General features: G+C 45.3%; 1 protein-coding gene across 3 annotated transcripts; it reads left to right on the top strand.

Moving 5' to 3' along the window:
* Positions 1–1349: 1349 nt before the first annotated feature.
* Positions 1350–25529, top strand: LOC114584599 (uncharacterized). Of its 3 annotated transcripts, XM_028706590.2 has the most exons (13): positions 1350–3535; positions 8910–12799; positions 13610–13668; positions 15761–15921; positions 17646–17779; positions 19574–19632; positions 20660–20796; positions 20898–21022; positions 21550–21608; positions 21989–22143; positions 22546–22655; positions 24236–24383; positions 24834–25529. In XM_028706590.2, coding segments are annotated over exons 2-13 (5022 nt in total). In that variant the 5' UTR covers positions 1350–3535; positions 8910–8926; the 3' UTR covers positions 24836–25529. The 3 variants fall into 3 exon arrangements, with proteins under 3 accessions (XP_028562423.2, XP_077774857.1, XP_077774858.1); XM_077918731.1 differs by lacking the exon at positions 24834–25529 and having other exon boundaries at positions 24236–24785; XM_077918732.1 differs by lacking the exons at positions 1350–3535; positions 24834–25529 and having other exon boundaries at positions 7396–12799; positions 24236–24785.
* Positions 25530–27307: the final 1778 nt, after the last annotated feature.

Raw genomic sequence — 27307 nt, 5'->3', positions numbered from 1 at the left:
CAGACCTTGTGGGGGGCTGGACTATATTTTTTTTGAGGGGGGAAAGAATGAATTCCTATGCCCCACAAATAACCCAGAGATGCATTTTAAATAAAAGAACACCTTCTACTCATGTAAAAACACTCTGATTCCTGAACCGTCCAAGGGCCAGAATGAGAAGGTGATCTGGCCCCCAGGCCTTAGTTTGCCTACCCATGCCATAGAGGGAATTTGCATTCAGACACAGTCTTAAGGTGGAATGCAGTGTGTGTGTGTGTGTGTGTGTGTGTGTGTGTGTGTGTGTGTGTGCGTGTGCAAGCAAGCAAGCAAAACACCTCACAGAGCTTCATTAAACTTGACATTATCCGCCACTCCATTTTTGTTGTCTTTCTTGTCCAAAGAAGCATTCTGTAAAACTCAAAAGCTTGCGCATTTTATTTTGTAACAGCTTGGTTTGGAATTCGGAATTTTTCTACATGGGCTGACACAGCTACAGTTGCTTTTGGGTGACAAAAACCAGAAGCAACCATACTGGTCTGGGGGCAAAACACACTCTATAATAAAATTTACAAACGGGGTCTCTTCCATACCTAGTGTGAGAGCCAGTGTGGTGTAGCACTTAGTGTGTTGGATCGGGAACCCGGGAGACCAGGGTTCAAATCCCCCACTCAGCCGTGAAACTCACTAGGTGACCTTGGCCCAGTCACGTCTCTCAGTCTAACCCACCTCGCATGGTCGCTGTGAAGATAAAATGAAGAGGAAGAGAACCATGTTTGCCACTTTGGTCCCTTGAAGGAAAGGTGGGATATAAATGCAACAAAAATAGATACAAATTATTAAGCAACATATTATAAATACAAAACAATGCAAGATACAATGACAATGTGATTGACATTCAACTTTATAACTTTGTAACATGCTGCTTAACTTGCTATAACAAGTATGTCATATACTGCTCTGGAATAGCTTAAAGGTAAAGGGACCCCTGACCATTAAGTCCAGTCATGACCGACTCTGGGCTTGTGACACTCATCTCACTTTATTGGCCGAGGGAGCCGGCGTACAGCTTCTGGGTCATGTGGCCAGCATGACTAAGCCGCTTCTGGCGAACCAGAGCAGCGCATGGAAACGCCGTTTACCTTCCCGCTGGAGCGGTACCTATTTATCTACTTGCACTTTGACGTGCTTTCGAACTGCTAGGTTGGCAGGAGCAGGGACCGAACAACGGGAGCTCACCCCTTCGCAGGGATTCAAACCACCGATCTTCTGATCGGCAAGCCCTAGGCTCTGTGGTTTAACCCACAGCGCCACCCGCTTAGTTGGTGGGGAAAAGATTCCTGCATTGCGGGGGGGGGGGGGGCGTTGGACTAGAATCCTAGTGGTCCCTTTCAACACTATGATTCTGTTTACCCAGCTTTTGGTAAACGTGTAAAATTATTATAACATTCCAACACAGATTTTTTTTTGTGGGGGGCATTCTGACTTTTTCTCCGAAACTTTAGTTTTTGATTAAAAAACATACTCAATACCAGAATTATATATATATTTTTGGAATGTGTTCAAGACTAGGATTTTTAAAAATGTGGCAAACTGCTTAGATATTGTTGCTAAAAGTGGCCCGCAAACTGTTGTTATCAAGTAAAATATTCATTTGTGAAAGAAGTTATTTTACTTATTAAAAAATCTGTGTATACTACTCACTGACAGAAAATATCAAGATGGTGTACATCAGCATATACATATAAAATGAGATAAAACATATTTTTCTCCAGTGCAACCTTCCCTTTCTTTTGGATTTAACACCCCGGAATTTCTGGCAAGGAAGAAAGCTAGCTTGACTTGGTAAAATATGTCGAAAGACACTATGTTATTGTTGCATCCAAACAGCTGACAGCCTTTTTCTCTTTGTCTTGCAGCTCCCCCCATAAAAGACCTGTAGCAATGACTTTCCTTAAGGCTATGAACTTTGGAATCCCTCCTTGAGGCTGCTCTTTTAACAGGAGTGCCATTTGCAGCAATTAGCAGGTGATCCGCAGTTTTTATTCGGCTCCATATTTCACCTCTAAACATCACATTTTACTTAAAGGCACAGGAGCCATCTCCCACAGGAAAACCCTACCCTGTTAATACATGGTCCCCCAACCAGGTTTGCTCAATAGAAGTCCTAGGAGGAAATGTGTGGCAAAGTCTACTCCAAACAACTGAAGGGCACTGGGTCAGAAAAGACTCTGGTTAGCAAGTTAGACCTGGTAGATCCTCACTCGACTATGAAGCTCATTGGCTGACATTGGGCTAGTTATCCTCTCTCAGCGTAACCTACCACATAGGGTTGTTGTTGTGGGGGGAATTAAATTAAAACCCTTGGTGTAAGAGCAAGATAAAATTGCAATTAATACCAATAATCCATCTCCTTGGCTGATTTAATTATTTGTGAAAGTACTCTGCAGTAGGCATTGAGGAAGCCCACAGAGAAGTCAGGGCTTGCTCCTGCTGCTTAAAAACACAGCAGCAGGAGCAAGCAGGTTTTTTTTAAAAAACCAGAAGCATTTTTACTTTGTATTATACGTCAGGACATTAATAGGCGAGATGTTAAATTGTTTTTATATGCAACAACTGCGGCAAGAGTATTGTTAGCCCAGAAATGGAAACAAGAAGAAATTCTGACAAAAGAAGAATGGCAGGCGAAATTAATGGACTATGCAGAATTGGACAAAATGACAGGAAAGATTCGAAACCTGCGGGACCAGAGATTTACAGAAGATTGGAAGAAGTATATGAATTATTTGAAGAGCAACTGTAATCAGCAAATTACACTAGAAGGACTACAAGAAGTTTTGTAAGGAGAAATATACGAAGTGTTACAAAGTAGAAAAAGATAGAGATATTGGTTGTGAGTTTGAAATGTAATACGGAAGATAAGAAATGCATACTGAGAGATTAGATTGGAAAATTTTCAGACAGGATTGATGGAAGTCAAAAATTTGAATAAGATGTAAAAGTATGTTTAATTACTGTTGAAAATGACGTTAAAAAAACTAATAAAAATTATATTTAAAAAACCAGCAAAAACCACAGCAGCACAAAAGTTGGCAACACTGTACTGTTTTTACTTTTACGCATATGTTCTGTTACAGTGTCGCTGTTGTGATGGTTTTGCAACCCGCATGTTGCTTTTCAGTACCAAAGTTTCAAGGCGGTTTACAGCAGCTTTTTTTGGAAGACTGGAGCACACCAAAACGTACCTGGCTCCTCTTCCTCCTCATGAGTAAAATCTGCTCAGACAGCCGGGGAGGCGTCAACACCAGAAAAAAAAAGACGACCCGCCGGGTGGCCGCGATTGTTTTGCAAAACCTTTGTTGAGATGGGGCCACCTTTGGCTTGGAGGCGATTATCTCCTGCAAAAAGGTGTTAATTGGGCTTGCAACCTGAAGCAGGCATTGGGTTTCTGGGAAATCTCAGTCTCCGCCCCTCAAGGGGCAAATGCAATAACAGGAGGCGCGGAGGAGCAGGCTGGGGTGCAAGTCTTCGTTTCTGTGCTAAGATTAGTTCCTTGCAGGTAAGAAAACGGCGGCGGTGTTTTCTGTAAAATGGGTCCAGGGGAGCAAGCAGGCGACCTGATTTGCTCTAGCCCTGTTTCAAGAACTCTCTCTTCCCCATCTGCTCCCCCTTCTAATAATTATAATAAATAAAGGACGATGATGGTCTGCAGTTTAATGCGGTGCTGTCGTTGGAGCAGTATTGAACTGGGCTGAATTGCCCGTATCTTTTTAACGGGGGCGGGGTGGTGGTAGAGGAATATTCTAAGTCAGTGAACAAGCTGGCAAATGCAAACTCCTTGCCACGCCTGTAGGGCTGCCCAGAGAGATGGGCCAGAGAGATGCAGCTTCTACAAATCGCGAGGTAAGGAGTGCAAGGTTCAAATCCCCCACTCAGCTGGGAAAAGGCGTGTTGGAAATTTGCTTCTCAGCCTAACCAACCTCACCGGGTTGTTGGGAACTGAGGAAGGAGGACGAGCACCATCTGGACATGTTGTCTTGAGCTTTTTTGGAAGACTTGTTGTTGTTGTTTAGTCGTTTAGTCGTGTCCAACTCTTTGAGACCCCATGGACCAGAGCACGCCAGGCACTCCTGTCTTCCACTACCTCCCGCAGTTTGGTCAAACTCATGCTGGTAGCTTCCAGAACACTGTCCAACCATCTCGTCCTCTGTCGTCCCCTTCTCCTTGTGCCCTCCATCTTTCCCAATATCTTTTCCAGGGAGTCTTCTCTTCCCATGAGGTGGCCAAAGTATTGGAGCCTCAGCTTCAGGATCTGTCCTTCCAGTGAGCACTCAGGGCTGATTTCCTTCAGAATGGATAGGTTTGATCTTTTTGCAGTCCATGGGACTCTCAAGAGTCTCCTCCAGCACCATACTTTGTCCATGGAGTTTTCTTGGCAGGGATACTGGAGTGGCTTGCTGGTTCCTGCTCCAGGTGGATAATGTTTGGTCAAAACTCTCCACTATGACCTGTCCATCTTGGGTGGCCCTGCAGGGCATAGCTCATAGCTTCTCTGAGTTATTCAAGCCCATTTGCCATGGCAAGGCAGTGATCCACGAAGAGAAGACTGGAGCACACCAAAACATACCTGGCTCCTTTTCCTCCTCCATTAAAGGTTAGGGCTCTGCACTTGCCTTGCAATTGTTGTAGAAAAATTTGGGGTTGGCTTTTGCAGGGCAGGCCTTTGTTCTTTTCTCTCCTGTCGAAAAAAAAAAAGGGGGGGGCAGAACTCTGTTGCAACAGGAAAATAAAGATCTTCCTGGTTTTCCTTCTACTGGTTCCTGCCTCCATCCATTCTTTCACCCATCACGGACTTAGGGGACTCCGAGTCTCTTGGGGAGCTGGGCAGCAAAAGCCAACCTCAGTTGTTTCTACAACAATTCCTAGGGACAATGAATGCCAAGCTTCAGAAGCCTTGATGGGTCTCCCGCTCCCCATCTCTTCACCTTCTTCCTTCTCTCCAACTTTTGTTTGCTGTAGGTTGGTTTGTGAGCCACACATGGAGGCAATATCTAAATGTATTTGGACTACAACTGCCATCAGCTTCTGTTGCCAGGATCAGTGGTCTGGGATGATGGGATTTGCAGGAGGGCACCATGTTGGCCACCCCTGCCAAAGATGGGGCATCTGGGCCTGAGATATGAGATACCAGCTTAAGTCTGTATTTGCATGATTTGGTGTGCTTGTATGCAGGGCTGGATTAACCAGTAAGCGAAATAAGCACATGGTTAGGGCATCAAGGGAAGGGAAGCACTCCAGAAATTTTCCATCGCCAGATTTACCATGGACTAGATGGTGCAGCTGAACAAAAATAAGCATTATTTATAGAAATATAAACTTTATTTTCCATCTTACTGTAGGTTTTGCTTCATTTTGAAAAATAAAATTTTGTCTTACGATTTATTATTGTTCATATTTTGAATTGGATATCTGTGCCCCCCCCAAATCTTTTAAGTACAGGCAGACATAGGCAAACTCAGCCCTCCAGATGTTTTTGGGACTACAACTCCCATCATCCCTAGCTAACAGGACCAGTGGTCAGGGATGATGGGAATTGTAGTTCCAAAACATCTGGAGGGCAAAGTTTGCCTATGCCTGACTTGGGGCCTCTAGCCTTTTGCCTTCCTATGTGTAGGGAGACTTCATTCTCATATTATTTTATTTCAGAGTATAACATACTGTAAACTTTAAATCCCAGTTGCATAACCTCCCATGCTGCAAGTTGTATATTATGTCCAAAGTCCCTTGCCCAGTGTATCATAACTGATTTGACCTGTTTGACTTTCGAATGCCATTCTAATACTAATTTATACATTTTAGAAAGCAATTTAGTCCTATTTTCTAACAGCTCTTTTTCAAATTTAGAGGTTTCATTAGAAAAGCCTTTCTTTTTGTCCATCTTAAAGATATCATTAAGCTGATGGTATTGTAACCGATAAGTTAATAGTCCTCTTATATCTTCAAACCTCTTTAATTTTAATTCATATTCTACTTCCATTAATAATTCTTTATCTGTTGCCCAGTCATTTTTCTCTCTCTTTTTAAGGAGATATCACCTCCAGTGGGGAAGCCACCATGGTGTTTTTTGTTCTAATAAGGTCAGGCGTTTTAAACAGTGCATCATGTCAGCTTTTCATTAGGTAGCTAACTAGAAATGGCTGGCATCCATTTGCCTCATCTTCAAATAGTGTGATTAATAAAGCATGATTTGGTGCCAATGCCATTAGCGCATATAGAATGGAGGTAGTCTGATGGAGAACTGTGGTCTTGCAGAGAGTTGATCCCTCTCATTGAGGGATGTTTAGAGCAGGGGTCAGCAAACCTTTTCTACAGGGGGCCGGTCCACTGTCCCTCAGACCTTATGGAGGGCCAGACTATCTATCTATCTATCTATCTATCTATCTATCTATCTATCATCTATCTATCTATCTATCTATCTATCATCTATCTATCTACCTATATCTATCTACCTATCTATCATCTATCTATCTATTTATCTATCTATCATCTATCCAAATTCCTATGCACACCGTGAGAGGGGCAAGTAGTCCTCCTCCCCACCCTGCCCCGGCCCCCTTCTTAGTTTCCTGCCAGCCTCATTCGCCGAAGGGCTGGTGGCAGTGGCGCGAAATGGGCTTCCTCCCTGCCTAGAGGAAGAAAGTGCTGTGCTTCCCAGGGGCTGTTGCCGCCACCACCGCTGCTGCTGCTGCTTCTCATGAAGTGGGTAGACAGAGCAAGCTTGTCTGCTCTGCTTTCTGGCCCACAGGAGCACCAGAGTGGCGACGGCAATGGGAGGAAGAGGCTGAGCGGCAGTGGCTCTGCCAATCAAATGCCACGCCTGGTTTACCTCAGCGCAGCACGGGGATGTGTCTGCCAATCAAATGCTGCTGAGGTAAACCAGGCGCGGCGTTTGATTGGCAGAGCCACCGCCGCTTGGCCTCTTCTTCCCGTTGCCATCGCTGGGAGTCTCGGCTTCGCGATGGGTTCTAGCTTTGCTGTGCGGGCCGGATTTAGGACCCAGGTGGGCCTGATCCTGCCCGGCGACCACAGTTTGTCGACCCCTGGTTTAGTATAAATAGTAGCTGAGGGCCCACCCTACAACTTGAATGGCTTGCTCATGGTTGCATGTGGGCAAGCCCTGAGAATGCAAGTCTAGAACGGTGTTTCCCAAACTTGGGTCTTCAGCTGTTTTTGGACTACAACTCCCATCATCCCTAGCTAGCAGGACCAGTGGTCAGGGATGATGGGAATTGTAGTCCCCAAACAGCTGGAGACCCAAGTTTGGGAAACGGGGGTCTAGAAGAACTTGAGGAGGTAGTTGTAATATCTTGTGATGAGGAAGAACTGTTCCTTGAAGCCTAGTTGTATCTTAATCAGTGGGGGAGCTCAGGACCCAATCCGTTGGCCTGCATTGTTGTTTCCAGTCCCCTCGGGCAGCCCCTTCCCCTAAGTACACCTCAGTTGCTTTGAAGAGGTCCTTTGCCTCTGGGTCTTGGTGCGAGCAGCAGAGCATAAGCTCAGAGGCAGCTTTCCCCTGCCAACCCTAGTGCCCTCAAGATCGTTTGGATGACAACCAATGGCAGCTGTCATTCAAAACATCTGGGGGGCACTAGGGTTGGGGGAAAAGCTGCTTAAAGGGGAGCTGGGTGTCCTGCACAGAGTCAGATCATCCATCCATCTCACTTAGCATGATCTATACCATCTGACAGCAGCTCTCTGGGATTTCAGATGGGGGTCTCTCCTAGCCCTACCTGCAATGCTGGGGAATGAACCTACTTCATGCAAAGTAGATGCTCTACCACCCGTTCCCCAAGTGTGCTATGGCCTTGGCTGTCACTTCATGTTTGTGGGTGTGCAATTTAGATTGGGGGAAACTAGGCGGGTCCCATTTGGTCAGGGGTGGGGAACTTGTGGCTCTCCAGATGTTGTTGGGCTGCAGCTCCCATCTTCCCTGATCGCTGACCTTGCTGGCTGGGATTGGTGGGAGTCCAGCAAAATCTGGAGGGCCAGAGGGAGCTGGCTTATTCCAACCTTGCACTTAAGTACGTGCTTAGTAGTAATGGGTGACCAGGAATTGCATGCAGGCGAGTGAGCAGGCTGGCACAGCATGGATGGAGCATTGCATCCATCCTCTATGCTTGGCATAGAAATCAAATGGGCTTCTAGAAGAGGGAAGTCCTCTCTTCTGTTCAGACTAGTATTTTTTTACCTATCCTGCCTTTCTTCCAAGGAGCCCAAGGTGGCATATATGTGGATCTCCCTCCACTCCCCATTTTAGCATCACAACCCCTGAGAGGTAAGTTGGACTGGGAGACAGTGACTGGTTTGAGGTCACTTAGTGAGCTTCATGATTGAGTGGGGGTTTGAACCATTATCTCCTAGGTTCTAATCCAGTGCTCTAACCCAGGACTTCCAAAACTTGGATCTCTTATCTCTTTTTGGACTACAATTTCCATCATCCCTGACCACTGGTCTTGGTGGCTAGGGATGATTGGAGTTGAGTTTCCATTTTTTTTGAACTACAAGTTTGGGAAATCCTACTCTAACCACTGCTCCACACTGGCTTTTATGAGTGGGCAGGGCTGGTGTCCTTATCCCTTGGCCCATTCACACAATTTACCCCATATTCTAAAATGATGGGGAATATGCTTTTAAAGTCCATTTTAATGAGCCTTTTTTCCATGGAGCACAGGTGTTGCTTCCATCCAAAGTAAGGTGCATGGTCAACAGAGAGACTTCTCAGTGATGGCACCCATCTGCAGAATCCCTTGCATGGGTGGTGCTGTTCTGGCTACATAATGTGGATCCTTATTAGCTTATAGGATTTATAATTTAGGAGAACTACTGTTCTCATACTTTTATTTATGTTTAAATAAATCATCTCTTCCTTCCAGTTCACAGCCAAGCAACCATGATGGGGTTTTTTATGATAAGTCAAACAACAGGAACACCTGGTGGCAAACTGGCCCCTTCCGGAAGCTCAAGTAAAGCCAGGAGAACATCCTCATGCTTTAATTTGGGTTTGGCAACAACTGCCCAAAGACAGACATGGCAAACTGTCTTGTCCATCATTCCTCTTCTTTTTGCCAGCACTGCTGCTTATAACGAAAGCTATTTAGCTGCGACTTACCAGACTCCACCTGGCACAAAACCAGGGTCTTCAGATTCCTTGCCTTTCCAGAACGTTACTGATGGGCAGCAGTTGACTAGGCAAGACTTGCAAAATTGGTCTGACAGTGGCCAGCCACGTTTTCCTGCTACAGGGAGAGATACTGCAAACTTATCAGTCAGCACGGCTGGCACTGTTGACTGGTCCTTTGTTGCAAATACCCAGTGGGATTCAAGTAATGTCTCTGGAAATATGGAGTTAAACTTTAGTGAGCAAGGACCCCTGAGTGTTGACACCACTGTCTTGAAGATGGACGAGAACAGTTCTAATGTTCTGGACCTTGCAACTTCACTCGTGCCTGAGTCTACAAGCATTTCTCTTAAGCTTGCTTCTAAAGGGATTGAGCAGCTAGAAATTACCACGGCACCTCTGTCTCTCATATCACAAGCAGTAGGAACTGAAAAAATGGAGACTGCTTACACCATAAGGGTAACTCCTACACTGTCCCCAATATTGCCTCTTCTAGACACGAGCAGCTCCTTGCCGTTGGATCCAAATATAACACACCAGTCTGCATCTGCTTTCCAAAATACTGCTGCTGCTACTGATCAGCCAACTGCTGCTGACACTGTGGTCTTAACTTCAAGAAACCCAATTGCTCTGGAGCACATCACCAGGGATGTGCAGGGCCTACATGAAACGTTGTTGTCTTCAACTGAAATGGTCTACAAAACCAGTATAAGCAGGATAATGTCTGAGTATGCTGGCACAGCTACTTCTACACATAGTGACTTCCTCAGTGAGCAGTACAGGAAGAAAGAAGGGTCCTACCTAACATCTGTAGGTTATGAGACACTGCATACCACTCATCAAGATTCGATGACCTCTTCTGTTGGAACAACTTCTCCTGGAATCACTAATATAAGGATGAAATTTCTCCACCCAAGTAGTGGGCATGCATCCCATATTTCTCTGGCTTCCACACTGCACACTCCTGCCAATACCTTGCCTGGCTCTTCTTCACAGTCTTCTGGTGCAAGTTCACATAAGGCTGACTCTGAGCCGAATATTGTGTCCAATGGCCAGAAACTTGATACCACTGAATCATTGAGTAGAGGGCCCCCTGCAGCTGTTCCTGTAACTTTGTCCCAGTCTTCCCTCCAGCCCTCACTTAGTCATTCAAATGAAGCTTTGCCAGCTGTTACTTTACATGCTTTTACAACTTTGGCAGGCTCCACAGGATCTAGAAAGTCCAGAGGGTTTTCCACTCCGCAGCAGCTTGAACTCCTAAGCACTGGCTTTTCTCCACATAGACCTATCCCCATGACTACAGAGTCTCCTTATGTGTCTTCACTGTCGGCTGCCACTGATGGAGCCCATGTCAATCCAGAGAACTACACTGAGGTCCCTCTGAATTCTGTCTTCCCTTATTGGGAGGGTAAGGGCACAATCCCGCCCGTCCATAGCTTACCATCTACAGCTGCTCTGACTAGTTCTTCAAGCCAACCAACCATGACAGAGTCCACCATGAACAGGTCCCCGTGGTCCAAAGCTAGAAATCCTACTTTACCTGTTTCTCATAGTTTGACAGCAGAGTCTTCTGCTGATGTGGCTCATGGCAGTGTTAACAAGGTGGCTTTGGAGAGTACTACACATATTCCTCATTCATCAGCAGATGGGGAGGCAGCGTTCAGCCTTTCTCTTGCCACTATGTCACTCAGCCTTGGCACTCATGCAGAAGCTGGTCTGTCTGTTGGATCCCAGAGTTCTCGGATGAAAGAGCAGGTCACATCTCTGCCGCCATCTCTTAGTACTACTGAAGAGGACTCTTTAGCCACTGTTGGGGTGATAAGCACTTCTGCAGGCAAAGAAGCTAGGCTGGAATTTAAGGAAGACCCCTCTCCTGTACCACAGGAGCTTATTGGTTTCAATGAGGCCTCTACACATGGCACCATCTCAAACAGCAAAAGTGGCATGACCAACTTTGACATTAGTTCCCCACCCTGGCAAGCTTCAAGTTCTTCACTTGGCACATTGCATGCTGGGGATGCTGAAACAGGATATAATGTTGGTCCACTGGAAGGTGTAACCAACACTGCTAGTTACAGGGAGCAGATGACCGAGCCCCATAAAATAACTGCTGCTGCTCAATTGATGCCTATGTTCTCCACGGAGGTCCCACTGATGGCTTCAGGAAGTACTCCAACTGAAGACTTGGTCTTTAGCTTAACTTCTGCAGAGTCCCCAGTTCAGCTGACAGATGAGCACTATGCTTTGCCCAGGAGGAGGAGTGGATCGATGCCAACCCCTTCTCCAAATTCTACCTCTCTTGCCACGTCGAGGTTTGTGCTGAAGTCCAAGGAGCCTTCTGAGCTAGGGCCTCTAACAGTGTCCTCGGCCACAAAGATGGCTAATGATTCCATTGTGCACACATTTACAGCAAGAAGTGACACTATGCGCCTCTCTAGCCCATACCTAGAAACAGCAGAGGCTACCCTGCCAAATAGAGATGTTTCTGATGGAACGGTACATGTTGATGTCTCTACAGGAGACGCTACGACCAGGTCTGCAGCAGAATTTCTCAGTGTGACTTCCCAGGGATGGAAGCTTGCCCTTCCAATGTCATCTCATGCCACAGCTTCACACGGAAACATAACAGAATCAGGAAGATTTTTGGTCATTCCAGCCCGTGGGTCTGTATCTACAAGCGCTATCTCAATGGGCTCCTCTAGGAGCAGCGTTCCCGAGTCAATTTTGAAGATAAATGATGAGGCTACTGAGGGCCCAATGAGCAGGTGGAAAGAGCAGGGGACACCTACCAACACAATGCTGCCTGTTGCGTCCAGTGCAGAAGCATGGACACACGATTTGAAAGCCATCACTTCTTCTCAAACAGCAGCTAACACTATAGATACAACCACACTTTTGCCTACAAGGGCCTCTGAGGTTGACTTCAATGTCTCTGCTGTAGCAACTACACTGGGGACCATACTAGGATACAAGATCACAGATGCCTTTACTGCAGCTGTCACACAAGTAGTTAGCACAATGGCTTTGCACGTTGGCAGCTCAGGGTATGAAAGTTCCACTGCCTCTCAAGGCCCTGCATATCTGTCTCTCCCAGAGACCACATCTACCCAGGCTGTCCCTGTGTCATCTGTTACAACAGATCCGCTGACTAGCCCAAGAATTCTTCCTGGTGAGTTGTCAAGAGCAGCTTGCAGGAATGCCCCTTGTACAGTGAGCACCATCCCAGCATCTTTCACACCGTCTCAAGGTGCATCAACTCAGATTCCCACTACTACCCAAGCACTCATGACTAGAAAGCTTTTGGTTACTCTACTGGGGTCAACAGATGCCATGAAGAATGGGGCCAGTGCAGTTCTTGGCACCAAGGAGACCAGCCCTGAGTATCTGATAAGCACAACTACACAAATGGTGTCTGGAAACCAAGACAGCAACACTCCAAAGCAGCCAGTGTCAAAGTTCGAGGCTCCAGCACTGAGCCAGTTCACCAGGAAGGAGAGTTTTACCTGGAGAACATCTACACCACCTGTTCTGGCTGTGTATAATCTGCCTCTGCAGTTCCGTCTCATTGGAATTGATTATGACGAATCCTTGCAGAACAAGTCCTCTCAAAGCTACAAGACGCTGGAGAAAGAAGTAAAGTTGACCGTAAGTATTCTAGACAATGGTTTCAAAAACACACACACTACCATACCTATTTAACTGACTTTGGATCAGATTTTGGCGCATTTTTGACATTATCACTGTGGTAATCTACCCTTCCACCACTTTGTCCTACAGGATTGGTGGTGGTGGGCCCTCTACCCATGGGTGAGGCCAACTCTAGGAATCCGTACTATTCTTTTTATCCCTCTTGAGTCAATTACTTGCACAGTTGTACAGCAGATCTGCAACTTACATGCATTTAACTTGCGCCCACTCCGCTTTACACACTTGGCAATTACCATATTTTTCGCTCTATAACACGCACCCGACCATAACACGCACGTAGTTTTTAGAGGAGGAAAATCCATAGGCATGCCACCCGTAGGCATTCCCTCCATAACACGCACAGACATTTCCCCTTACTTTCTAGGAGGAAAAAAGTGAGTGTTATGGTGCAAAAAATACGGTAATTTTTTTTAAGAGGGCCAGAAAGCCTACTGTACAACTATAACATCTACACTTGTTGCTCTTCTCTCTTTGTGCTCTGGCTTTTCTGAAACTGGCAAGTGGCCCCTGGAAAATTGCCTAGGAGGGAACGTCCCCCTTGGACTGAAAAAGGTTCTCCACCCCTGCTGTTAAGGCGAAAACGGCATCGTTATGTGCCTGGTCCAATTTGTCTCTTGCTGTCCAGGAAGAGCAAACACTGAGCTTCATCTCCATCTGCATATTTGTTCTGTGGGAACTCTGCATTCTAAATGTTCTTCTGGGCAAACAGTCCCTGCACAAATAAGCATCTTTGTGTTCTGCTTTCAGTTAAACAAGATGCTATCTACCTATGAGACCTTTCTTCAAGCAAACATTCTCCGTTTCTTGTAAGTTACTCTTTATCGACCGCACTGTTGTGTTTCCAGAGAGAACAAGGTTGGCCTGTTCAGAAAGTACCTGGCTTTCATTTCTTGAGCTTAGCTTAGCTGTGAACTTAGGATTCACCTTCAATGTAGAAAAAGGCCTTTTTTTTTGAGGTGCACTTCAAGCTGAGAGAAAGAGAGAACTCATTCATTCCTCATCAATGTTTGTTGGTGCAACTTGAGCTACACTCTTCAGCAGGTCTCTGCTATACATTTCAAGCCGTAGCCTACCACTTTAAACACTTGCAGCTTCCCGCAAAGAATTATGGGAATCCATTTGTTAAGGGTGCTGTGAGATGTTCAGAGACCCTCTTCCCCTCATTGAGCTACAATTCCAAGAGGTTCCTGGGAAGAGGGCTTGAATGATACGCCACTCTAGGAACTGCAACATGGCGAGGGGAAGAGGGATCTGCTAACCACTCTCAACGCCCATAACAAACGACAGTTCCCAGAATTCTTTTGGGGGAGGGGGAAATCACAACTGTATTAAGCAATACATTATTGCTTTGAGTGTATAATGCAGGTGGGTCTTCACCACCAGTGCGCCTGTGAATTACCTCCAAATATCATTGGGTGGTTTGGAAATGCGAGTGGCACCAAGACATGGAGTATCTGAACCAGATACTGCTGGATTGCACCTCCAGTCAGCCTTGACCATTGTCCACACTGGCTTGGCTGATGGGAGCTGCAGTTCAAAACATCTGGAGGGGTGCCAGATCTAAACAGAGGAGGACGAATAGAGGAGGCCCATGCCTACAAGCTCCATCCTAACCGTCACACATTCAATGGGGAAGTCTCAATTTTCTCATTCAGTTGATCAGGCGTAGAGTTCTCTCAAAGTTCGGGGGAATGCATAATGGGAAGAGTCTATATATAAATAACAGAATCAGATAAGTGCTGGAAGTGCAAAGAGATGGAGGGAACGTTCTTTCATATGTGGGGGACATGTAAAAAGGTAAAAGAGTATAGGGAAATGATTTATAATGAATTGAAAAAAATGTTTAAAATTACTTCCCCCCCCTCCCCAAAACAGAGTCCTTTCTGTTGGGAATAACCCAGACTGAAATTCCCAGGTGTCAGAAAAGGTTATTTATGTATGCCACTACTGCGACCTGTGTTTTGTTAGTCCAAAAATGGAAAATAAGCAAGGTCCCACTTAAAGAAGAATGGCAACTTAAGCTGACAGAATATGTGCAACTTGCAGACATAACATAAAGAATAAGAGAACAAGAGCATACGTTTAGAGAAATATATGGAAAAAAATTGTGTACACTTTAAAACGTTGGCAGCGTTAAGATAAATTCAACAGTGTAAACAAGTTTTGATGGATGCAATAATGGAATACTGAATGATTTAGTTTTTCTAAAATATGCAGGGATTTATGATATTTAAAATGAACCATGGAAAGAGAAGAAAGAAAGTCATCGATATTTTAAGGATGTTTAAATGAGTATTTTAATGGGAACACTCCAGGGCCCATTTCCTCCTGGCATTTTGAGAATGCATGGAATCCAAACCTTTGCTCTCCAAGTAGAGTTTAAAATGGTTAGTCATAGCACGTCATCCCAAACTTGCTCTTCTAGGAACAGGGGATCATATTGATCAATTTGATGGCACTCCAGAGGCTGGTGGATTCTTTCCTCCTTGCAATGGTGTTATGATAGGAGGTCTACTAAAGGTAAAGGTAAAGGGACCCCTGACCATTCGGTCCAGTCGTGACCGACTCTGGACTCTCGCTTTATTGGCCGAGGGAGCCGGCGTACAGCTTCCGGGTCATGTGGTCAGCATGACTAAGCCGCTTCTGGCGAACCAGAGAAGCGCACGGAAACGCCGTTTACCTTCCCGCCAGAGCGGTACCTTTTTATCTACTTGCACTTTGACATGCTTTCGAACTGCTAGGTTGACAGGAGCAGGGACCGAGCAACGGGAGCTCACCCCGTCGCGGGGATTCGAACCACCGACCTTCTGATCGGCAAGTCCTAGGCTCTGTGGTTTAACCCTAGGAGGTCTACTAGAGGTGGCCAAATACATTGTGGTTGTTCTGGCTTCTCCACAGGAATGGCTCTGTGATCGCTGAGGCTGTGGCTGTGTTCCAGGCTGGAGGCTCTGTTCCCACACCCTCGGACATCATCCGTACAATTGTCACAGAGGTGGAGAGGCGGGAAATGGACACCTTCTTTGGCTGGAGGGTGGATCTGAAATCTCTTCAGTCAAAAGGTGAGCTCTGTTGGCATATCTGAAAGCCATCATAAAGACAAGGAGGATCTGGAAGTTGCAACAGCTATGATCACTGCAGCCAGACTAGTCATAGCAAGAAACTGGAAATCTGATAAAGCATTTGACGTCTTACAATTTAATAAAACTATATCGGATGTAGCATAGTTGACAGAACCTGTGTATTATATAGATGAGTAATTGAAGGACGTGTAGCAAATGAATTTACTGGTGTGTGGGGGGGAATAGTAATTGTTGAATATTGGAACAACTACAGTATGTTCAGCCTTATATTAACAGTATGAGGCCAGTTTACTTGTAAGATAGCTGTATACCATATTTGCTCACTCAAGCGCTTTGATATGTTACCTGTGCACTGAAATACTTGCTTTGCAAGTATTTTAGTTGTGTGCATGGTCTCTCTTTTACACTCACAATGTTGCAAAATTTAGGCAGTGGTACCCACTTATGTGGAGACAAATGATTGACAGACACAGCAATTTGGAGAAAAAGAAGGTGAAGTTTATTGCTGAGCAATAATGGGACCCAGCTGGAATCCTTTCCAAAAGACTGGGACCCCAAATAATTCAAGTTCAGGAGTTATATACCTGAGTGCAGCATCACAAATCATGAGACAATCACAAACGCCAGCGAAAAATAACCAATGAGCGTGCATTCTGCCATGCTCTTGACCGTGCGCAGAGTACAACTCCCAACTTCTGCTTTCTTTGTCTGTACAGTCAAAGTACAGTCTGACCTTTCCCCTAGTTGATGGAACAGGGAATAGAAACTTTGGCTAGGAGGGGATCTCCTGACGATAACTCCCCTGTGCATCTGTTCATGTAGGGGTATTGTGGTCAGCCCTTCCTGTTTCGTGTACAATTTTAGTATGGACTAGAGGGAGAGAGTTGTACCAGCATCTTCTGATTTATAGCTTCCCCTTTCTCTAGGGTGCAAGAAAGCACTGGGGGAAAGGTCCATCTCTGAACTTGTGGTTTCAAGCAGTTTTTTTGTTAGACTAGGCAAAAGCTTTTTATGATTCAAATGGATTATAAAAATCACTGTAAAACTCTGGTTATATGTGAGCATATGTGAATATATTGATAACTGCTAACTGATTATATGAATAGCTGATTATATGAAAAGCCTAAGGATAATAATCCTCTAGGGTCCTGCTTCAACAACAGCCCTGCAGGGTAGATTTTGTTGGGAGAGTGCCTGCCCAAGGTCAGCTCTGTGACTGAGTAGGGGGTTTGAACCCAGGTCTCTACTCCAGTTTTCTCTCTATACACACACACACACACACACACACACACACACACACACTTGCTGTCTCAAGATCAACTATCTATACTATATATTTAAAGAAGATGAATAAATAAGTAAACTAGGTTAATTTGGATATGCAGAGGATATTACAAATAAAGGAGCCGCAGAAAGAGGGGGAAGGAAGTCAAATTTTAAAATGTCAACATGATTGTAAAATTGGTGAAATGTATAAAAATTAGTGAAATGTATAAACCTGAAAAATATAAATAATTTTTTTTTAAAAAATCCACAGTCTATACAGCAGTAATAGCAGTCATTTGATAAGCTAGAGGAGGGAGGAAGAAAGCAAGCATGTTCCTTTTTCTACTAATAATTATAAAACAAATAAAAAACAGGAGAAATAAAAGCAATTATTATTAATTGCTCTGTCCCTTGAATGTTATCTGTATCTCTACTAGGGTTCAGCTTGAAAAACCTAGAACCAGAGAAGCTGGCTGTATCATTCACAGTTCTGGGGCTGGGATCTTCAGCATGGCATGATGAACTTGATGGCATGATGAACCTGGAACATATGGAAAAGCTAAGACGCAAGGTAATTTGGGGGTGAAAGGCCCTTTGGCTTCAGGTGTGGGAGACTTAACGTCTGGAAGATGCTGTCCTCCTTGTGAGTTGGTTGCAATAATTCTCTTTTTACCTTTCTCATTCTTACAGCTAAATCAGATGTAGTTGGGTGGCTGTAGCAGTGTAGCCTAATCTTTTAAGAGTGGCTGACACATCCTGCCTAAGCTTATTGGTGCTGGTGACAACTCCTCACTTAGAAAACTGATCCTCCCTTACCCACAATAGCTCTCAACCCTGCTTTTAGTGAATTGCAAGCCACCTAAGAGTATCAGATGGGAGCAAAAGGCAGGAAAAGAGAGTGCAGAATAAAAGGAAGGAATAGATTGCAGCTAATGAAATTTTGTAAGCAGTGCTTCGGGTTGCTTGGCATCTGTGGTGTTGAAGAAGCCCAGAAGTCATGTCTAAAGCAGTGATGGAAAACCTGCAGTCCCAAAAGTTAGGAGGATCGCAGCTTCCATCATCCCTGACCATCAGCCAGGCTGTCTGGGGCCAATGGGAGCTGGGAGTCGAAACATAATCTCTTGGGACATGCTCCTGATCTAGAGGGAAGTACATAGCTGACCTTTAAAGCCCTTAATGGCCTCGGTCCTGTATACCTGAAGGAGCATCTCCACCCTCATCATTCAGCTCGGACAATGAGGTCCAGCGCCGAGGGCCTTCCGGCAGTTCCCTCGCTGCGAGAAGTGAGGTTACAGGGAACCAGGCAGAGGGCCTTCTTGGTAGTGGTGCCTGCCCTGTGAAACACCCTCCCAGCAGATGTCAAGGCAATAAGCAACTATTTTACTTTTAGAAGACAACTGAAGGGAACTTTTTAAATGTTTGATGCTGTGTTGTTTTTAATATTCGGCCGGAAGCCGCCCAGGGTGGCTGGGAAAGCTCGGCCACATGGGCGGGGTAGAAATAAATTATTATTATTATTATTATTATTATTATTATTATTATTATTATTATTTATTTATTTATTAATTATGGCATGCCACCATAGAGGAGGCCCCCTCTGGCTGGCACCTGCCTGACCTCCACAAGTGGCAGCATCTGAGAAGGCCTTCAAATGGATGAATGGGCAAGTTCACCTGGAGTCAGGTGCTGCTTTTACATACCATGGTCAGGTCTTGCCCTCATTGGGAAGCAAAGGAGGACGTGGCTTGAATGGCTTTGGGAAGATTCCTGTCTTACCTCTTTGTGGGTCCCAAGTGCCTTCAGAACCCTGTGTCTGCTCTTTCCCCTTATTCCTGCTTCAGTCAGCACCTTGCTCTCGTCTCTTGTTACTTGCCCTGTTCCCGCCCCTGTTCACTCCCTGCATCTCTGCTTGTTCCTCCTCCATTTCATGCTACCTTATACATTCCCACTTTCTCCCCATTCTCCCTTCACTTATTGGCTGGGATCCACTCTCAATGTATCTCTCATCCCACCGTTATTCTCTGTTGGGCTGAGCGATGCTCCATCCTCAGCAAGGCTCCCCCCGCTTTATCCTTTCCAGTCCAACTGGCTCACTTTCCAGCTGAACCACCAACGTTGTGGCGCATTGAAGAGGAATCTCCCCCAAGCTCTGCTGACAGGGTTCTTGTGGCCTCATCTTCCCTTGTTTGCCATGGAAACCCTAAGCTCTGCTAAGCATGAGACTCTTAATCTCAGGGTCATGGATTCAAACCTTCCAACTCTACAATTCTATGATTCTCTCCAGCGGTGATGGCTCCAGCTTTGAGGTTTAACATCTGCATGCTGATGAATTCTGAGTAAGAACAACATTGACTTTTGTCTGTAGGTGTTCCTGTTGCTTGGAACTCGGTACACAGTCCAGAATATCTCTCTTAATAAAGTTGGGTATGTACATGAGTTAATCTCTTTTAGGGGCTGGGCAGTGGTGCTCTTGGGCAGCTTTCAAGTGTCTGCTTCTGTTTTGTGTCCTAGTGGGAAGGATCCACTCTTGAAGAAGGTAAATCTGTGGTCATGGCATCTCCTATACTAGATTTGTACCGGCTCAAGCAAACAGCTTGTATCTCAGCAAAGCTGTATAATGGGGAAAGGGGAACCTGCAGTCCTCAGGGAGCCAGTGTGGTGTAGTGGTTAAGAGCGGTAGATTCATAATCTGGGGAACCGGGTTCGTGTCTCCGCTCCTCCACATGCAGCTGCTGGGTGACCTTGGGCCAGTCACACTTCTTTGAAGTCTCTCAGCCCCACTCATCCCACAGAGTGTTTGTTGTGGGGGAGGAAGGGAAAGGAGAATGTTAGCCGCTTTGAGACTCCTTCAGGTAGTGTCAGGGGCTCAGGAACAGATGAACAGGTAGTGATAAAGCGGGATATCAAATCCAAACTCTTCTTCTTCTCAGTGTTGGACTACAACTCCCATCAGTCCAGGCCAGCATAGCCAATGGTTGGGACTTGTAGTCTGGCAATATTTTGGGTGCTTTCACAGGTTCCTCTTCCCTATTTTATAATCTGAACCCTAGAAAGTGCTGGTGTATACTTTTTGAGCTGGAGGTATGAGCTATCTAGTACCTAAATGCCTAGGCTGGTCAAAACTGGATAACCTTCCCTTGGTTGTAGTCTTGGTGTGCATTGATGGAATCTTTAGGCTTGACTAGGAATTAAATGCTTTTTACCAGTAACTTGTTGCTTCAGGAGGACCTCAAAGACTTCTATGATTGAGTGCCTGATCAAAACCAATCCCAAGTATTAAAACAGTCAATGTTTTTCAACATGTTTGGCCAGGTGCCTGCTTAATAATAATTTTATTATTTATACCCCACCCATCTGGCTGGGTTGCTTAGGGTGTATTGTAGCACCACTTGGGGGTAGGTACGGATACTCTCTTATGTGCACAGGGTAACACAACTTCTGTTGCTTGCAGATATAGCCAAGGTGGTGTCAATATAAATGGAGATGTCTATATTGATACCAGTGCTCATGTGGACATTGACTGGGCTCTAAAAGCACTGATGGGGCTTAGAAACTACTCTGTGGACCTCACGTCTCTCTCCATCAATGGTCAGTAGCTCCTCTCCTTCTGGCTTGCTTTTAGGGATGATGATGGGCAGTAGGTGGGAAGCTTAATTCTCTGCTCCTAACCCCATGCTTTCTGCTTCCAGGGTCACGCCTAAGTCTCCAGGTCTTTCCAGTGTCTTTCTTGGTAACCAACAGGATATTCAATGAGAGAATGATGGATCGTTCTTCTGTAGAGCATCAGAACATTGCCAAGGATATATCTGATGTGGTAGGCATGAGATGTTAATACTAAACATTAATGTTTGGTATGGTCTCTAATACAAGGACAGGGGACCTCCAGCCCATAAGCTGGATGTGGCCCTTCAGACCTCTCTGTCTGGCCCTTCAACTCTCACTAGCCCCATTCCATCCTGCCCTCTAAAGACACATTCCAGATAGGTAAAGGCACTTGAACTGCTGCTTTAACAACAGCAAGGGATGTAAGATGGAATTGCTTGAAGGAGCAGGAAACCACTGGATGATGAAGAGGGATGCAACTGGCCATCTAAGGGGCAGGGAAGTATTGAGGATATTCAAGCAGAGAAGAGGCTGGCAAGGCCAAAAAGGCTCAAAGGCAAAGCAAGGTGTTTGTGCAGGATCTTGCTGCTTGCAGGAAGCCAATGAAGGAATTTAAGCTTTATGATTTCCTAGTAATTTGAGTAATGATTCGCAGAGCAAGTGACCAACTGTAAACATCTATTATTATTATTATTATTATTATTATTATTATTATTATTATTATTATTATTATTCCAGCTAACGCATATTCTGGGGAAGTACAAAAACCTCCTGCAAGTGGCAATCCGAGACATCACGTAAGTAATTCTGTCTTGATTTTCAATTGCTCTAATACAGACTAGGCACTGAAAGCTGAAACTCACAGGTGAGTCTTTTTTTTCATTTGCAAAACCTGCACAGCCTTTTTAACCTAGGGAAACTGGACTTGTTTTTTAAAGGCTAAGCTTATCTCTTTTAAAACCAAGGTGACGCTCCCACTAGCTGCGCCTCTTATTGTGTGAAGCCAAATATATTAGTGGGCTTTTCTTTTTACCCCTCTCTTCAAAATTGTAAGTTTGCCTGGTCTGCCCCTTCTTCACAACTGGGAATTTAGCCAAGTTTCTGCACTAGGGTAGTGCTGAAAACTCGGTTCCTTCAGGTTCCTATCCTTAAGCCTATCTCTTTGTCCTGACTGCAGCGGTGGATCCCTGATATGTCATGGAGATGTGATATTCCAGCACCCAGCTCCAACAAGCAAGGATGTCCTACAGACACTCGCTCTTTCAGTTGGCCCGAAGGATTATCTGGACTCCTCAGATCTCCAAGTGGACCCATTCTCCTTTACTGTAGCAGGTATGCCAGTATAAGTTTCAGAAAGGGGCCTTAAAGGGAAAGCATTGCAGTAATCTAATCTTGAGGTTACCAGAGCATAGACAATAGTGGTTAGGCTATCCTCGTCCAGATAGGGGCATAGCTGGGCCACCAGCCGAAGCTGATGGAAGGCACTCCTGAGGCCACCTGAGCCTCAAGTGAGAGCAAAGGATCCAGGAGTTACCCCCAAGCTACAAACCTGCTCCTTCAGAGGAACTGTAACCCCATCTGAAGCTGGACCAATAAAGCACTTCTGAATTATAATCTGCTTTCTCCCCCTGCAATTAGCAGTGGGTGGTGGATGATGAACTTCCTAAATGAACTTCTAGGAACCATCCGACTCGATGATTCTGTGACTTCTCTTCATTTTAAATATTTATTTAGGTGATGGGCTGGAGCCTCCCGTTATACATCGAGGTGTCCCTGGCTATGTGGTAGCCATCATTGTGCTCTGTGTCCTTGCACTAGTTGCTCTTCCTATCCTGGCTCTGCTGGTAAGAATCTCATATGAACCATACAATCATTCTTTTTTGCATCGCTCTTGCCCCCTGTAAGGGTTTTGGCTTTGTATTGCCCTAGATCAGCATTTCCCAAACTTCGGTCTCCATCCAGCTTGTTTTGGACCACAACTCCCATCATCCCCAAGTAGCAGGACCCCAGTGGTCAGGGATGATGGGAACTGTAGTTCAAAACAGCTGGAGTTCCGAGTTTACGAAACACTACCCTAGTTAAAGAGCATCTCCCTCCCTGCGCCCCAATCAGAACCAGGGTGACAATGTCCAATGGATCAAGGCAGGTCCTGCTATTCAGTTTTTCCCTTAGGCAGCTGACCTGTTGGCAGTTGGAATGCCCCCCAAGTCAGGTGGGAGCTTGATGGAGTTCCCCTCCTCCCTCACCCATGTCAGGAATCACTTTTTATATCACAAAATGTTTTTGATTGTTTCCTTCTGAGTCTGGCACGTAGAAGGAAAGGTGTGCTGAAAATAAGGTTCTTGAGCAAACTGCAAGACAGAGGTGCAGAACCTGATCTGGATAGAGGGCCAGATCTTTTTCTCCTCTGTGCCACCAACCTGATACGCGGGTGGTGCTGTGGTCTAAACCACTGAGCCTCTTGAGCTTGCTGATCGGAAGGTCGGCGGTTCGAATCTGCGCAGCGGGTGAGCTCCTGTTGTTCTGTCCCAGCTCCTGCCAACCTAGCAGTTTGAAAGCACGTTAAAGTGCAAGTAGATAAATAGGTACCGCTCCGGCGGGAAGGTAAACTGCGTTTCTCTGCACTCTGGTTTCTGTCACAATGTCCTGTTGTGCCAGAAGTGGGTTAGTCATTCTGGCCACATGACCTGGAAACCTGTCTGTGGACAAACACCAGCTCCTTTGGCCTGAAAGCGAGATGAGCACCGCACTCCATAGTCACCTTTGACTCGACTTTACTATCCAAGGCTCCTTTACCTTTTAGCTTTACCCACCCATCAGTCACCTGATGGCACAGGTGATTACCAAGACTTCAGAGCACAGCACAGGCCTATCCACTGGTGGGCCATCACTTGAATCCTGCTTTCTGCAGGGATTGGCCATGCGAGTTTGGAAGATCTGTGGCTGTCCTCTCTCCATCAGTCCCAGCCAGTGTGGTCAATGGTCTGGGGACAAGAGATGTAGTTCAGCAACATCTTGGGGAGCACCCAACTGGCACCCCTTGTCTACAGGTTTGGTAAAGCACTAAAGGCTTACCGGTAATCTTGTATTAGGCAAGATCTTCAGATGATCCTGTGATGTAGGAATGATGTACATCTTTGGTAGGGGCATGCCAGCTCCAGACTTCTGGAAGCAGATTTCTTTTGTACTATGAGCAGCCGATTCCATTCAGCGCCACTTAGTTTGGAAGTCTGGGTGGTTCAGTTGGTTGGAGCATGGAGCTGATAATGCAAGGTTGCAGGTTTGATCCCCGTATGGGACAGCTGCATATTCCTGCATTGCAGGGGGTTGGACCAGGGTCCCTTCCGACTCTACAGTTCTATTATTCTAACTGGCAACTTGCTAGGCTACAGTCCCTTAACCAGCTCTGCTAACTTCTCCTAAGCGAAAGGTGCGTGGCCGGAGAGACAAGATTATTATCAACAGGTGGCGTGACCATGAAGCGTGCGTGGAGACATTTGAACTAGATAACCCAGGATTCTACCCAACTCCGGATGAGGTATACTCCAGACTGTCAGAACATATGGAAAAATGTGAGTGTGCAGCCAGCTCCAAAGGAGTTGAAAGTTCTCCAAACTGGCCTTTGAAGAATCTAGAAATCTTTGGTATTTTGGTTATACATGCCTTGGATTTTTTAAATTTTTATTTTGGCAGGGGGAGAAGGGACAAGGGCTTCTGCCATGAAAAAACTTCTTTGTGCATTGCCAAAGCACAACATCTGAATTGGCAGTGTGCTGATAACTGAATATACTAACCAAGGCACCGCCTTTCTTTTTTATGAGCAGAGTACATCAGGCTTTCATGCTTCTGAATAAAAACAAAATAATTTGTGGAGACACACTCTCTTGACGTAGCTTAGATTTTTAAATTCTAGCAGATTAGAAATGTTGAAATGGTGATGGGGGATTTCAGTGTGTCCAGCACTGAAAGTCTCCCAGTTCTTCTGGGAGTTGACAGCATTCTGTTTTGCTTTTTGCCCACAGGATGGTGCCAGATGCTAGACTAGAAGAATCAAAGGCTTGGGATGAAGATGGGATGTTTTCATACCATCTGAGTTGGGCCTTTTTGTCTGCTGATGTGATACCAAACGGTGTCTGAGCCAGAGTGGCGGAGGATGCAGGAAGGTGTCGACTGGTGGCTGGTCATAAGAAGAAGAAATGCAAATACTGATCTCAATGCAAAATTCCTGTATAGTGTCTTGAACAGAATTGGGAAGGGGGATGTGGAAGCAACGAACCTTTTTTAAAAAGAGGGGAGTGTGTAATGGCTTCCCTTTGTAAATTCCACGTTTGATTGACTGGGCATCTCTTTAAAACTAGAAGTGAGGTTTTAATGCCAGGAGAGGCAAATAGTCCAGAACGAGAGTGCAAGGCAGTAGCTGGTTGTGTTCTGTAGCTTTGAGGAAGGGTGGCCCCAGAACTTAAGCACACAGGTCAAAAGGTTTATTATACCTTTCCCTTGTGCCCATACTTGAGGCCTTCATTGTAAAGATCTTTCCTCCCGAACCAGCAAAGCAGTCTCGTATTTTTTTTATGACTAAGCTGATCTTTTATGTATGTCTTTAAAACATTTCTTATTACTTTGTATGTTTAGGGCATAGAAGCTAGTCTTTTGTTAGTTTTTCCCAATTGGATGTTTACTGTTCCTGACCAGATCTTGGTGGGATAAGAACTCAAGGTGTGTTGGGGTGGGGTGGGGGGGTAGGCAGATTTGGGGTGGGGGGCAGATAGAGGCCTGGGTATATCTGATGGTAACAGTCTCTTGAACAACCTGCAGACTTGGAAGCTCTGAACGCACCTCTCTTTTGAGATCATGTGCCCCTTTGCTGCTATTCCTCCAGATTTGCGCAGAACCCAGGTGGTTTCTATAGCACGAGGAATTTGAGGAATTTGGTTCGGTTTTCTAGCTAGGATGTCACAAGGGTGAAATTGATACAGACTGCCAGTGATCCCAAAGATTCAACTTGTTATAACATGCATTTCAGCAGCCCAGCTTGGGATCCAAAAGATTTTATTAGTAGGTGCACTAATTTCCAGGTGAGATCTTTAGCTTCAATTTTGCTACTGTATGCTTAACTGCAGGAATTTGGTTCTTTCAGTAGCTTTGAGGAAGATGTCTATCCCTGGCTTCACACGTTTGCTAGCGGAGGTGTCTTATGTCTGTATTTTTTGAATGTCTAGTTTAAACTGGGAGTGGGGTTGGACTCCAACTCCCATCAGCCTGAGCCAGCATCGCCAATGGTTGGGGATGATGGGAGTTGTAGTCTATCCATATCTGGAGGGCCGCAGGTTCCCTGCCTCTGGTTTAAAAGGTCCCTCCTGAGGAAACGCAGTGTCTTTTGCTCACATTGCCTTTCCAAGGGAGCATCAGTTTTTACCTCATTTTGGCTTTTATCCCTGGCAAATGGTTTCCCCCTCCGAATCACTTGGCAGAAGTGCCTTTCTTTTAAAGTAATTAAGTTGAACCTGGTTAGTAAACACAATATACTTCCTCCCCTCTCCCCTTGGGCTCATTGCCATTATTTCCAAAGAATGATGTTTTGTATTAAAATATAGTTCTGAATAAACTGTAACAGCTTTTTTTTGAAGCCTGTCTTGGAAAGGTCTTTGTGGGGTATGTTGGGAGAGAATGCTGCTCAAAAGGCTGGAGTGTTGCTGCTAGTGTGGATATGAAACACTGCTGAACTAGATGCAGCAGTGGTGTGGGGTTAAGGCAGCTTCCTAGGTTCATAATATTTTTTCCCCTATTGGTAGAAGCTCCATGAGAAGGCACCATGCTGACTACACCATAGCTTTTCTTTAGGAAATAGCAAAAATAAGCAGGTTACTTAAGATTGTTCTGAAAGCCTTTATAAATGAGAATAAAACAAGAGAACACATAATGTGTAACTCCCGGGATCCCTGACTGTGGCAATCACACAGGGTCTCCGGACGTTTGATGGTCTGTTGATCCCTGTGCCACCACTGTGATTGCTTTCTTCGCTGCCACCAACCCGTTTCTCTCGGGTACACACAGAGTCCAGACAGCTGTTAACATTAACAAATAATCAAGTTTATTTTATAAGCATGAACAAGTTTACTTTTCTAAAGCACCACATTGACTCTGCTTCCAGCAATGATTTGCTTGGTGTGAAAACAGTTGAATGAACAGCAATTTATGGCAGTCGCAGTCCAATAAAAGTCAATACAAGCACAGTGGACTGCATAATGAAAGTTCAAACTGTGGGAGTGGAAAATAGATCCGAGCCATGTGTGGGCAATTAACAAAAGAATCAGCTAAGCATCTAGATTCAAAACACGGGGCACTGCAAACTCTTTGGTGGGAGAGAGCTCCCAGCAAAGTTAAAAACACTATTGGAGTTAACTAGCAGCATAGGGTGGAATACAAGTTGTTAAACACTTTTGCAGATCCTGTTTAGTCTGCTTTATAGGTCTTGCCCCTTCTCTCTGCCCCACTA

This window comes from Podarcis muralis, chromosome 14 (genome assembly GCF_964188315.1).
Source record: "Podarcis muralis chromosome 14, rPodMur119.hap1.1, whole genome shotgun sequence".
NCBI classification, from domain to species: domain Eukaryota; kingdom Metazoa; phylum Chordata; class Lepidosauria; order Squamata; family Lacertidae; genus Podarcis; species Podarcis muralis.
This window is presented reverse-complemented; position numbering and strand designations above follow the sequence as displayed.